The sequence below is a fragment of the Arachis duranensis genome, chromosome 2, assembly GCF_000817695.3.
Source record: "Arachis duranensis cultivar V14167 chromosome 2, aradu.V14167.gnm2.J7QH, whole genome shotgun sequence".
NCBI lineage: Eukaryota > Viridiplantae > Streptophyta > Magnoliopsida > Fabales > Fabaceae > Arachis > Arachis duranensis.
The window spans coordinates 93,116,399-93,130,235 of record NC_029773.3 but is presented as its reverse complement, the minus strand read 5'-3'; the positions used below and the strand labels follow the sequence as shown (position 1 = coordinate 93,130,235).

Sequence of the window (13,837 nt, the reverse complement as noted above, 5' to 3'; positions counted from 1 at the left end):
AAAAATTTAATAAATACATTAAAAAATAAAAAAATTGTTTTTATTAAAAAAAATTTATCGACAAATACATATTTTTCGTAGTTTCAGATAATTAATTATAACTATTAATTAATTAGAGTACTCTACATAAAAAAAGCTTCTTCATAAAAGGGTATTTATATTCACTTTTTAAAAGCTTTATATTTGTGTGCTTTAATATTTATATATACAAAAAAGGTGTTTATTGCAATTGTTTCCTTGGTTGCAAACTAATAGTGCCATATGATCAATGAATAAACAAATGATTTGATTATACATACAGTGATAACTACGCAGAATCCACTTTCTAAGACAAAATAATAATTATTAATCAATTAAATTATTTATTTATTACTACATCAAAAGTGGGTAATCTTAGCTGTCCATTATTATTCTTCTTCTCCTTCTTCCAATTGTGACTCTTTTCTATACCTTCACGTTAATATACTATACTATTATAATTACTATATAGTTTATATGGTTTTAATGTAATGGTTTATGGGTCCTACAAAACTTAGAGTGACTATAACTTATATAAGATAGTACCATATTATATATTTTTATATAGTTGTTAAAATGATCTGATACATAGATAGATCATGATGAAAGGTAAACACATGAAGATAATGTATTTTAATTAAAGAACCATTATTGCATGCATTTTTATTATAATAATATGTAAAAGACAATAATTTAAAAATTCAGTCTAAATGATTTAAATTTGTTTGTTTAAAATTTATTAATTATTATTAAAATAATTATGTAATTTTAAATATAATAAATATTTAATTACAGATATTATAAGTATAAAATTATAAATATTATATTATATAAAATAATTTTAAATATTACCTCCTTTAACATTATTTTTTTATTATTTGAGTTCCAAAGAACCTTCATATATAGAGGCTGCTTCTGCATGCTTTTGTACGAGTTTGATTCTAATTAAACATTTTCATGCCATAACTAAAATATATTATTATTAATTATTATACTATATGTATATTAAAATATAAAATATATATTAAAAATAAATTAAATAATACAACATATATTGTAAGGTTCCACATCGGTTGAGAAGGGGAACGAAGTATGCCTTATAAGGGTGTGGATATCTCTTCTTAGCATGACGCGTTTTGACGAGTGAGTGTGGGAGGCTTCGGCTAGCATCCCTATCGTTAAAGACAAAACTGTGAGACCTTGTGTGCCAAAACGGACAATAGGAGATTACATCTTTATTATTACGATTCTCTTAGTACTTATAAATACCTTTTTATATTGTATCATTCCAGACAAGTTGAATAGAAAACTTGAATACACTCAATAATATACAAATCCTTTTTCTTATTTAGTCTCTTGTTATATATTAACTAATTTTAATATATAAATAATATTTTTATATTATTAATTTAAAAAAATTATATATATATAGAACTCAGAATAAAAAACAAAAAATTAAAGGATTTGAACCCTTTCTTTACTTTAATTTTTATTCTAGTTTTGCATGGTTATTTAATTTTATTTCAAGCTTAATTTTGTATGTATTTTGAAAAAGATTCTCTTTATTCCCCTAATTGGTTATATATAGGAGTTTATTTTTCTTATATTTGTAAAAGTAACTAAATTTTTAAACTTATTTATTAAAAAAAAATCTAAATACATTAATCCGATTATTAGATAACTATATAAATTTTGTTCACAAGCTCACAATCTCTCAATATATATATGATTCTTGAAACTTCAATTATTAAAAGTATTATTTTCATGATAAAGTAAAAGACAAGTTACTGAATTAAAATGATTTGGAATTAAATTTATCAGATTATAATTTTTTGAAACTACATATTTGATTAAAAAATTTTTATAATTATATAAATTATTATAGGCACCACCAAATTTAAAATTAAATATAATCTGTTATTGGTAGCCACAGTTTTACAATTTATGTTCAAATAGAATTGAACAGAAATTGTTATAGACTGTAACAATTTGTGAAAAAGGCGCAATACACATAATTACTATTGATTATAGATAAAAGACCAACCAACAATATTTTTAACTCGATCCGGTCCAACTTTAACTATAAAATTAGGAATCAAGCTAGCTGAACTAATCATCCCAACTGCAATAGATGGAGGACTAACAAACGGACAAGCAGATGCAACTACAAGCATTGAAGTTGAGGCATCTACCCCCTAAATAGTCGACTGAGGATTTGACGTTGATGTTCCAGATCGAGCTGTCGACACCATCTTCCAACTTAGCAAACAACTCGTGTATTCTAACTTTCGGAAAACTTCGCCTACAATGAAACAAGACATGCATATTTTTATTGGACTATATCACAAATGTATCGTACGTCACACTGATTGACACAACAATAGTAAAGATCTTGTAAAACAACTTTTTCACCCACTTTGTCTCACACACCCCACTCTTTTTGCAATATGTTGATTTTTAATTATGGCAACGTATTCGATACCCGGATAAAGACGTTCAGTAGTTCCCTATTCGTAAATTTAACATCGTGTCTTTTGTTTTTTTGAATTTTGCCATAACATGCACTAGAATTAGAAAACTCTCCTCACCATTCATATGTGAAGTAGATACTCTATATCTACTACTTTTCAATTGTCTTGGTTGGGTATATGTAGAGAATAATTCGATCCTAAGCATAAACTACTACTGCTTTCAGCAGTTTTTACCTTACTCCTTTTGAACATAAATTGCTATAGTTAATAGCGGTTTATGTACATTGCTCCTCCTCCAGAAATCACTACAAGTTATAATAGTTTTTTGCCAGCTCGATTCCAACATAAATTACGATTATTAGTAGTAGATTACATTCGGTTTAAATTCGTTGATGTATGTAATAATTTTTATAGTTATACAAAAGTAACAAATAAATATGTAGTTTCAGAAAATTATAATTTAATAAAATTGATTTTTAATTATTTTAATTAAGTAATTTGTCCTAAAATAATTATAGTACTTAATTAATGCAATCTCATACTATTGGGTAAAAAATATTCTCCATAATATTCTTTTGCAGCGTAGTACCTCTTAATATTAAGTTAAGTTTGATTTTTAAGGTAATGATGAAAGTACAAAATATATTGTCATGTTCATACAATGAACACACATGAGATAATTTGTGCACACATATGTCAGGTGGTCCTAAATTTCCAAAGTTTGATATATAGCCAACTGAATCCAATCCAAGATTTTGTCCATGTCTTAATTTTGTTACTTTATTTATTTTATCTCTGTATTTTGTTCCTCAAAATCTTGGAATACATACTAATACAGTAGCTTAAAGAAAAATATAATATTTGAATTATGAAATATATAGGAGTTTAATTGATTCCAAATACTCTTGTAGGGTCAAAATAAAAAAAAAGTACATTATCTACAAAGCATGACAGAGATTTACTAACCAATAAAATTAAAACATTAGAGGTTTCTTTTACATATGTATAATCTATAGTCTGTTGGAGCCTTTAACTTGGATAATATGATCATTTTTTTTTTTATTTCAGTTGACATTTACACTATTCATTAGTAATTAATTCCAATCTCATGTCCAATAATATTTCATTAGTTTTGAAGAAGTTTGAACATAAAATTTATTATTTATTTCCGGACATAAAAAATGGACTTCCGATGGGTAATAGAAAGTAATAGAAGGTGTGACTTAGTTTCGATAATATATGAAGTATTCAACTATCATACGAAATATATAGATTGAAGTATGGAACTATTTTTGTTTTCTTTTTTAAGTAAAACATTTGTTTTTATTAAATTAAAAGACAGTTTTGAAGGAAGTTTTTTCTTATAATCTTTAGAAACTTTTTTTGGAAGTGAGGAATAATTTATACCAAGAAAGAAGGGATTTTTTTTCAGGAATAAAAAATTCATATTTTTTCAAACATTATTTTTAACTTTAATTTCCTAAATACGATTTTTTTGTTTAGAGCAAGTTTGTCGCACTCTCGGCAAACTCTATAAAAATTATAGAGTTCGATTTACCGGGCAAACTCCCTTTAATTTTTTTGAATCCCGCGTTTTTAATCCATTTTAATCCATTATCATCATCTCTAAATAGTATATAGATCTACAAACAGTATACAGGAGTATACAAAAATATATAAACAACAAGCATGACTTTTTCAAATATTTTTTTAATTATAAATTAAAAAAAGTCATATTTAATAATAGAAACTATTTTTTAAATTTTTTTCAAAATAAAATACGACTTATAATTAAAAAAATTCTTGTTAAATATAGCTTTTTCCGGTGTAACTGTGTATTTCTGGAGACGATGATAATGGTTGTGACTGTTAAATATCATTTTTTTAATTTATAATTAAAAAAATCTTGGAAGAAGCCATGTTTGTTGTCTGTATATTTTTGTGTACTCCTATATATTATTTGTAGATCTATATACTATTTGGGGATGATGATAATGGATTAAAATGAATTAAAAACGTGGAATTCAAAAAGTTAAAGGGAGTTCGCCGGGAATAAGACAAACTCTATAATTTTTATAGAGTTCGTCGGAAGTGCGGCGAACTTGCTCAAAAAATCGTATTTAAAGAATTAAAGTTTAAAAATAGTGTTTGTGAAAATATGATTTTTTTTATTTTTGAAAAAATTCCAAGAAATAAGGTAAACAAAAACACACACCTTTTTTTCTAGAGAAATTAAAATTATTGTAAAATAATTAAAAACTCTTATTTCTAGCTTTAGAGGGACCACTCGTTGGTATTTCAACATTTTTTGTTTATGAAAAATTGACATCAAGACTAGTTATAGCATGTGTCCATGCATTAATCTTCAACATTAAGAACGTTAGTATTATTGGTTATTCTTTTGAAAACTATAAGTTATCAATAAAATATCAGCCATATATATACTCGAGTTTCGCAATTGCATTATAATAATATTTACCATGCATATATATACACCGACAATAAAATGTTTTTGGGCCATATTTCTGGCTAACTTTTTTGACGTCCAATTTTCAATATTTCTATGTTTAAGAATTATTTAATAAATGAAATTTTTTATTTTAGTATTAATTCTCTAAGAAATAATTAAAGAATAAATATAGAGAAAATATTTTTAATTAATAAATACTAATTAATTTCTTCATCATAAAATTAACTTTTAATCATTATTTTCTAGAAAACTTATAATTTAAAATCTATAATAAACAATAAATTTAAAAAAAAAATGAGCTAATATTAATTTAAAACATTTAGTTGTCATTAAAAATAATTGTAACTCCTTTTTTGTGAAAGCTCAGTCCCACATTCATCATCTTCTTATGATGACTAATTATTGATTTTATTATATTATATTCCTTGATATGTCGGTAAATATTATTATTACTTTAATTTTAACAAGGCTTAGAGATAGTGACATTTAAAAGAAGGAGCAAAGTTTAGAGAAAGTGACATTAGTTAACTAATCAAAGTAACTTTTGTTTGGTAAAATTCCTAAAATTAAATATATATAAAAGTATGGAACTTTTTTTTTATCTTTGATAATCAGGACAATTTAGTGAAAACATAAACATATGATGTGTGTTGTGAATAAAAATAAGAGGAATACTAGGGGCCAGTAACATTTGTGATTGGTAGCCATCAACTAGCCATCAATGATGATTTGATGCTGTGAGATTTCATCCAATGGTTCACCTTTTTCTGCTAGTTACATGCTGACCAAAATGCAATAAAATTGCTGGCCTCCTAGACTTTTCCTAAAAATAATATAAATGCTAAAAAAATGAATTTTTTATGCCTTTCCCAAATCTAAAAAGTCTAAATTAAACTAAACAAAATAGTTTGTGACCTAGTTCTTCATATATCATAAATTTATTTTTGAAAAAGCTTTTAAATTGGGAACAAAAACTACTTATGTAGTTTCCCAAAAATTCTCTTAAGTCTTAACCATTTTTGGGGATGAAGAGAATTTCTTTTTTATTTTTATATAAATTATTTCAAACATTTTCTTATTTGTATTTAATTTCTTTTTAAATTTCAAATGCGGTTAATTTATATAAAGGGCAACAATTATATATTAACCACTTAATTGAATACACGAACTTTGGTTTATACTATAGCACAAGAATTTCATTTTATTTTTGGTATGATGTACTATTAGATATTTGTGAGAAAAGTTTGGGGAAAGGAAAAAGGAATGAAAATGAAAATAATTACTACTAATTATATTAGGTGTATCCTAAATCAATTACATTAAAATATAAAATACACGTTAAAAATAAATTAAATTATATATATTTATATAAAAATAATATTACTAAACATATAAATAAAGAAGAGAGAAGTTTGATGGTTATCTCTTTATTTGTCTTTATATTATTCGTCACAAAAGATTCCCTTGATGAAACTTCCACTATAAAACACAGCAATTTGATTAACACATTGTCTAATTGTCTTATTCTAATATATAATATGTAAGTTAAGGATTAGCATCCATCTCCCCAACACTCAATTAAGTTTTGTTCATATAAATAAAAAAGTAACATTATTTTTTATAAAATAAAGTTAAATATGCTAGTATAGAAAATGAAAAAGAGTATTTAGATGTCAACCTATATATTAATAAAATACATACTTATTATGTGTAAGACCCACTAAATGTTTTTTAAGTGTTGAGCTCTCACCTTCTCACTTTTAGAGAAGCCTTATCTATCCCCTATAAATTAATATGGTTGGAGAGACATAGTTTTGAGTTTTCAGATGATGTCTTATGGAGTTTTCCAATTCTCAAGATGTGACCTTAACCACACAAAATCTAGAGAGAAATGATGAAAGTGCAAAGCATATAATAAGCATCCATGTATTACATTGTTTTTCTTTGTTCAAGTGCATTTTTTTTCTCGTGTATGGGCTCAGCAAGCAGAATTATGTGAAGACAAATATAATTGGCCCAATTAGGTATCCCAAAAACGTAGAAACAAACCAAAAAAATTATCCGAAAAACTGAGAAAGAAACTAACCAAAATCATATTATAAGCCCAATTTGATTGTAGAATACTATATTTTGTGTATTTAGCCCAAATTTGAGTAAATAACTTAATTATCATCCTTTTAAAAAAATAACTTAAATAATAAATGTTTATATTAAAATTAACTGATAAATGAGTTATTTTATATTTAATTTTTTAGTTCTAAAAGTGTTTATGTTAAAAGAAATGTGATAAAAAAATTTATTATTAAATAAGTCATTTTTTTAACTTCTCTATAAATACTTAAATAGCTTCTTAAAAAGCTATCATTTGATTTTAAAAATTATACTAAATATTAATACTACTATTTTTTATAAGTCAAAAGCTCAAAAAAATAACTCTTAAAAATTTCCAAACGAGCCCTTATTTTAAGTGAAATTTCACGACAGATATGTTTATATGAAATTGTTAGATAAAAATCGTTAAATAATTTGACATATTTAACTAAATTATTATCTAACAGTTTTTATCTATCAATTTTATATAAAGATAATTGTACTTAAAAATTTACCTTTTATTTTATCTCGTACACTAAATTGACTTGCACTACTTTTGAAAAAGAAAAAGAAAATCGTATTGTCCAAAAAAGAATGAGAACAAATAATACATTTCATTAAAAATATGAGTTCATTTCAATCAAGATTACTTAAATATAAGTTGACAAATGAAATTATTACATTATATATAAGCATAACGAGGAGCTCTATATATTAAGGATAACTTATTAGATAACCACGAGATATACTTAAACTAAATACTATGAACAAGACTAAGCAACCAAAATCTAAATCTAAATCATAACAAACATAAATTGTTATCCATTGCTTCAGTAGATGTGTATGAGTTTCTTGTAAGCATCTTTGTTGTTTGAGTAATGATCAATTTCAGCCTGCATATCATAAATTCACAAAATAAGTATAAAAAATTTTGTCGCTCCAAATTACTTACTCCGTTTCAAAATAAATGTCGCTCCGACCAAATTGATATATTGAAAAATCAATTTATTTGAATATAATTACATCGGAATAATTCAATTTTTCTATTTGGTCAGAGCGGCATTCATTTTGAAAGTGAATAATTTAGAATTATGCAAGTCATAGACATGGTGAAAACTCAGGTGCAGTCAATTTCACGTGAAGTTGATAACTGAGAGCCATTAGATGATTTGACTAGATTTTCATCTAACGGCTCTCGACTATCAACTTCACGTGAAGTTGACTGCAGCTGGTTTCCACCCATACACATACCTTTCGGACCGCTTTTATGGCAACCATCAAATTTTCGCCGATAAACTCCTTAAGCAAGTCATCCTTATGAAGAGCTTCCAAGGATTCAGAGAGTGATGTTGGCAATCTCCGAAGCTTTTCTGGATTTGGAATTATATCTGTTTCATAAATGAAAATAATAACTTCATTATTTCATATGAACTTATACAAAATTGCAAAGTGTTTGAAAAATCATATAAACTCTTATGTGTTGATACAATCTTACCAACAGGTTCAGGAAGCGGAAGATGCCGGCAAAGACCGTCTATGCCGGCGGCAATTATGGCAGCCAATCCCAAGTGTGGATTTGCAGAGCCATCAAATGATTTCATCTCAAAGTTGCTTACAAGGCCATCAGGAGTTCCGGGTGGAGCGGCGGCTCGCAATGGAGCTTCCTTGTTGTCATTCCCCCAGCACAAGTATGCGCCGCTCCACGTGTTCGGTTGTAACCGATCATAACTGAAAAAACCAAGAACAATCTAAGACAGGTGAAAACTCACATGCAGTTGTTATTATGTAAAATTGATAGTTGAGAACCGTTAGATAATAAATAGTTCTCAAATATCAACTCACATAAAGACAACTGCATACGAGTTTCCACCTCTAAGAAAATTCGAGTTTAATTTATGTACATAGTTCTGTACAGACATCTAATTAGGTATTGTCACACAGACAAAAGTCGCGACGCGACTTTTGCTTATGTGTTAGTACCTGATTGGATGTCATTAACAAACTTGGTTTAAATGGGAAGAGCAACCTGTTAGGAATTGGAGCTACAAATGCCAGAATAGAAGGAAGATGATGCAAAACTCCAGCCATAAATTCTTTCCCTGTTGTTGATATTCCGTGCTTCGACGATTCATCCTTTGCCATAAACACATTTTTCCCATTTTGCCATAAGCTAAGATGCACATGGGATCCAGAACCCAAATCATCTAGCTTATACCTTCAATATAGACAAGAAAAACACATGTAATACACACTTTCAAATTGTTTCTTGAGACTCAAGTAAGATAGCAGTGTCTTAAAAAAGCAGAAGAATGATGAAACTTGGCTTACTTTGGTGCAAAAGTCGCGAGAAGGCCGTGCTTTCTTGCTATTGCACGGACAGCTTCGCGCGCGTAAATTAAGTTGTCAGCAGCTTTATTGCAAGTGGTGTATCCCAAAGCAATTTCAAATTGACCATTTCCAGCTTCAGCATGTAACTACAATTTTATAGAACAGAAAGGCTTGAAACTAGTCCTCAGAATATAGAGCTTTTCTAGAAAAATCAGATGATTTTCGATTAAAATCAAGCGAAGCTGTTACCATGTTATAGATTATTTCTTACCTGCTCTACTGAAATCCCCAAGGAAAGAATAGCAGCAGAAATTTCGCGAAATATCTGGGAAGCAGCGTCGAATGCTGACGATGAGCAGTAATGACTCGAGTCAAATGGTAACCATTCTTCATTCCCTTCCCTGAATATAATTACACCTTTTTTTTTCATCTTCACATTTTAATTAATTTTCATGAAAATTTGTTCTGGTGATATGAATTATTACATACCTTGTTATGCTCTTTAAGAGATAAAACTCATTCTCAAATCCTGCTTTCATTTCCTGGAAAACACAAATCAAAATTGAACACCAAAGTACTTTGGTTTAAAGATATGAATTCGAATATCAGAATTTCGCAATCGCGACATACCAAGTTAAATTCGTCTTTCAGAATCTTCGAAACTCGTCTTAAGGCCTCTCTCGGGCAATATTCCCAGGCCGTTCCGGCTTTGATTTGCATATCACATAAAACCATTTCTTCTTGCTCGCTCCTATCATCACATAAAAGAGTTGAATTACTTGCACCACAAGTTACTATAATGTAAGATGATAAAAAAATCAGCTTAAGAAAGATTATAAGTACCATGGAATTCTTAATTTAGTAGACAAATCAGGCATTAATCTTATTTCACCAACTGCAGTTAGACCTGACCCTTCAGCAGGTGCATCCATAAAAGAAACCATAGACATAATACAACGCGCTAAACCAACTCCATTCTTCGAAACAGCATCATTGAAACGCTTTTTAGGAACAACCTGAAACAAAATTTGACACCATATCAGGAATTCTAATAGCAGCTCATGTCATGATTCATGAATAACTGAAATTTGCTTTGATGGAACTTAAACTCACCCTGCATCTATGCTGCCCTGAACCATCAACGAATATGATACGAACCAGTGACGAATCAGACTCTAAGCTACTACTACTAGTATTCAACTTAGAAACCACATTGTATTCTGAACTAGCTAAACTATTAGTTGGACTAATCTTGTAAAATCGAATCGCATTTCGTGCAAATATATCTTTAGCAGCTTCCACAGCCTCAGGAATTGAGAGATCACCATCAATGCATGCGTCGCGCAGAACAGCGAAAACAACTTCACGAGACCACTTTGCACCTATGTTGCAAAATATTATTTCAACCGCTTAATCTTACACTACAGAATATAAATTCTTTAAATTCAGGCATAGGAATAGATGTTAACTAACCTAAGTAAAAGGTTTCTGGAAATGCATAGCCATCAGTGCTGAACATAACCTGAAATCCAAAAACTTAGCTTAGTCTTGTGACATTGAATTTCATGTCCTAGAGTTAAATAAATCATGATCTTGAAGTATAACAATATTCTTATTCTTGTCACCTTATTTATTGGAGCTAGCTCTAATAGCTCTTTCACCGAAGATATCATGCCATGTACACTAAGCTTTGGAATCGCCAATCCGAAATCAAGGTAAATCTGCAAAACAACATTGTTATATCTAAATTTGAATCTGAAATACATATTCAGACTTACTAACATAATTCAATGAGTTGAGAAAAGATTTGCCTGTGAGTAAACCGAAGCGAGATACGACGCTTCCCTTGAGAACGGATAGGATGCGTGTAAAATGACTATCCGAGACTTCAAGAATCTCTTGTCTTCAAGGACTGAACGTAGGTGAAGAGGATTGGACAGTCGCATATCCAAATCTTTATCCCCAAAACTAGTTAAGCAGACCAAAAATTTAGTACCAACAAATAATTTTCTGAAAGCTTTTCAGCTTTAGAAGTATACTAATTGCTAAAAGCCATGGATTACCCTGTGTGTATCTGCATTGGCAAGTCATAGGATTGAGCAACTTCTAGACTTTGCAAGAAGATATAATCGACGAAATTTTTGTTAGCTACGCGAACAGGCTTCCCAGCTAAAAAGTACAGAATATGGTTGATTAAGAACATACCAAAACAGAACATATTATAACCAATCTGCATACTCCACTAACCACTTAAATCCTGTTCGAGACCCTCTTCGGCCTCTATTGCTGTCACATTTGGATTGATTTCCAGGCCACTTCGGTATGCAGCTATGCTTTTGAATCCAAAGATCTCACCAGCAACTGTAACCATGCTGTTAAGGATCATAACTAAAACATTGAATGTGTTTATATACAGAAAGATTTATTTACATATAAAAGGATATGATTTCAACTTTGAGACAAATGCTTTTGTAAATGAATCCAATGTCCAAGAAGATCCATCTGTTAAACCCTTTAAGAGCACGAGATACAAATATTAGATAGAAATTCAAGAACATATAGCAGAATTCAGAAAATGTGAAATAGAACTATTAGAACTATCTACAAGTATCTTACTTCATCAAGGATTTCCTCGGCGACTCGTTCGATTCTTAAGATTCTACCAACAACAGGGGTAAAACTCCTATGCCATTCAAGATCATGCTTCTTGTCAAATTTTAGTCCATCATCAATGAGTAAGGTAGAGATTCCTGCGGCTTTGAAGCACGATGTGCTGATCGATTGTAATCCGGAGACTCTCCGGTGTTCTTCAATAGCTTCCAAAGATGACTCGGATCCATAGAGCTCAGCAATGTCTCTTAAACTTCTCTGATATTACATAATAATCTATTGTCAACAAATCATATCTTCTGTTCAAAATTACTGTCACTTTAACTAAATTAGTATATTGAAAAATCAATGTATCTAGACACAATTTCATCCTTATACATTCAGCTTCCAAGTGCTTATTATACATTTTAAGCACCACATAATAAATCAATTTGACAGAAAATTCTCAAGAATCAATTCTGTTTATCAATAGAAAAAGGAAAAATTTCATTTCTTCAACTTCATATCCTGTTTATCACTCATGATGAAATTGAAATGCATAACTCAGGCAAACTAAACTTCAATTTAGTAACATTTTATCTGCTTAATAATGCTGTAATTGCAGAACTTAATCCACCTAAAAAAGTGTTAGGTGGTCCACACTATACTACTAGTTTTTATAGGTTCATAAATAGATGAAACAGAAACACTATCATCAAACATAGCATATAAAAAATCATAAGCTAAGAAATAAATGAACATTAAGAGGAGTTAATTAATAGTTACGATGATATTGATATGGACCTTGAAGGAGAGAGAGTGTGGTGAGAAAGAAACAGCATCACCATAGGCTTCAGAGAAGGCATGGATGAAGGGGAAGTTAGAATCAATGGAAACTATGTTGTGGGCATGTGCATCAACCAGCTCCACCTCTTCCACCGTTCTTCTCAACTCACTAAAATCCATTCTTATTATTTCTTCTCAATCTCACTGATCTCTTCTTCTTCTTCAACTCCTATAAGATGCTGAGTAGTCAACACTTTCTTCTATTGTCTCTGACTTTTCAATATGCTGTAATAATAATGTATTATGCAATATGCTTATATATAGTGTGTCCTTTCTTTTCTTCTTTTTCTAGATAAACACAAGAAAAGTATACGGTATCAATATACTATATGCTAATTTATTATCAATAATAATTTATTATTATATTTTAAATACATATATAAAAAAATATGTTTAGAAAATATATATATAAAGATATTTTTATTAGATATAATTATAAAAAAAATATTTTTATTAGATACATTTACAAAGATATTTCTGTTAAATACAATCATAAATAAAAATTAGTAAATGTTAATAGAGATATTTTTAATTTTAATTTATTGGCCAAATTTAATATATTTTAATTTTTTTAAATCATTTTACAATACAAATATATTTAGACATTTTTAAAATTTTGTATTAATTTTTATATATAATACATTTTTTTAAAAATTGATTTGAAATATTATTCTAATAAATATATGATAAGGTATGGTAATAATTTATATTTTATACATAGATGGTGCTTAGAACGTGGCGGTGACTGGTGAGCTAAAATGTTACTTCAAAGTTCAGAATTCAGATTCGATTTTTGGATCACAATGGGTTTTGGAAGTCAACAAAAGCCATCTGATATGTTAGAAGTTTGATCAAAATTAAACTTTGAAAAAGTCGATCAAAATAAATAAATAAAAATAACTACGTTTTTTTATGATTATATAAATGATCATTCAATATATTGATATGTGATTAGATGACTCTTTAAATTCAATAAATAAATAAAAGAGGTTATTTTGATAAAGATATTAAAAATATTTTTTTT

The 13,837-nt window shown here is 28.5% G+C and overlaps 1 protein-coding gene across 1 annotated transcript; it reads right to left on the bottom strand.

Moving 5' to 3' along the window:
• Window positions 1–7,662: 7,662 nt before the first annotated feature.
• LOC107476259 (protein fluG) lies at window positions 7,663–13,031 on the bottom strand. Its single transcript, XM_052257461.1, has 18 exons — window positions 12,772–13,031; window positions 11,995–12,246; window positions 11,824–11,890; window positions 11,626–11,742; window positions 11,442–11,547; window positions 11,190–11,346; window positions 11,004–11,099; window positions 10,852–10,900; window positions 10,492–10,760; window positions 10,222–10,394; window positions 10,009–10,129; window positions 9,868–9,920; window positions 9,650–9,779; window positions 9,379–9,524; window positions 9,077–9,265; window positions 8,546–8,778; window positions 8,302–8,438; window positions 7,663–7,943 (listed from the first exon to the last, which is right to left on the bottom strand). The coding sequence occupies exons 1-18, from the start codon at window positions 12,931–12,933 to the stop codon at window positions 7,881–7,883; spliced, it is 2,520 nt and encodes an 839-aa protein (XP_052113421.1). The 5' UTR covers window positions 12,934–13,031; the 3' UTR covers window positions 7,663–7,880.
• Between the last annotated feature and the right edge of the window lie 806 nt (window positions 13,032–13,837).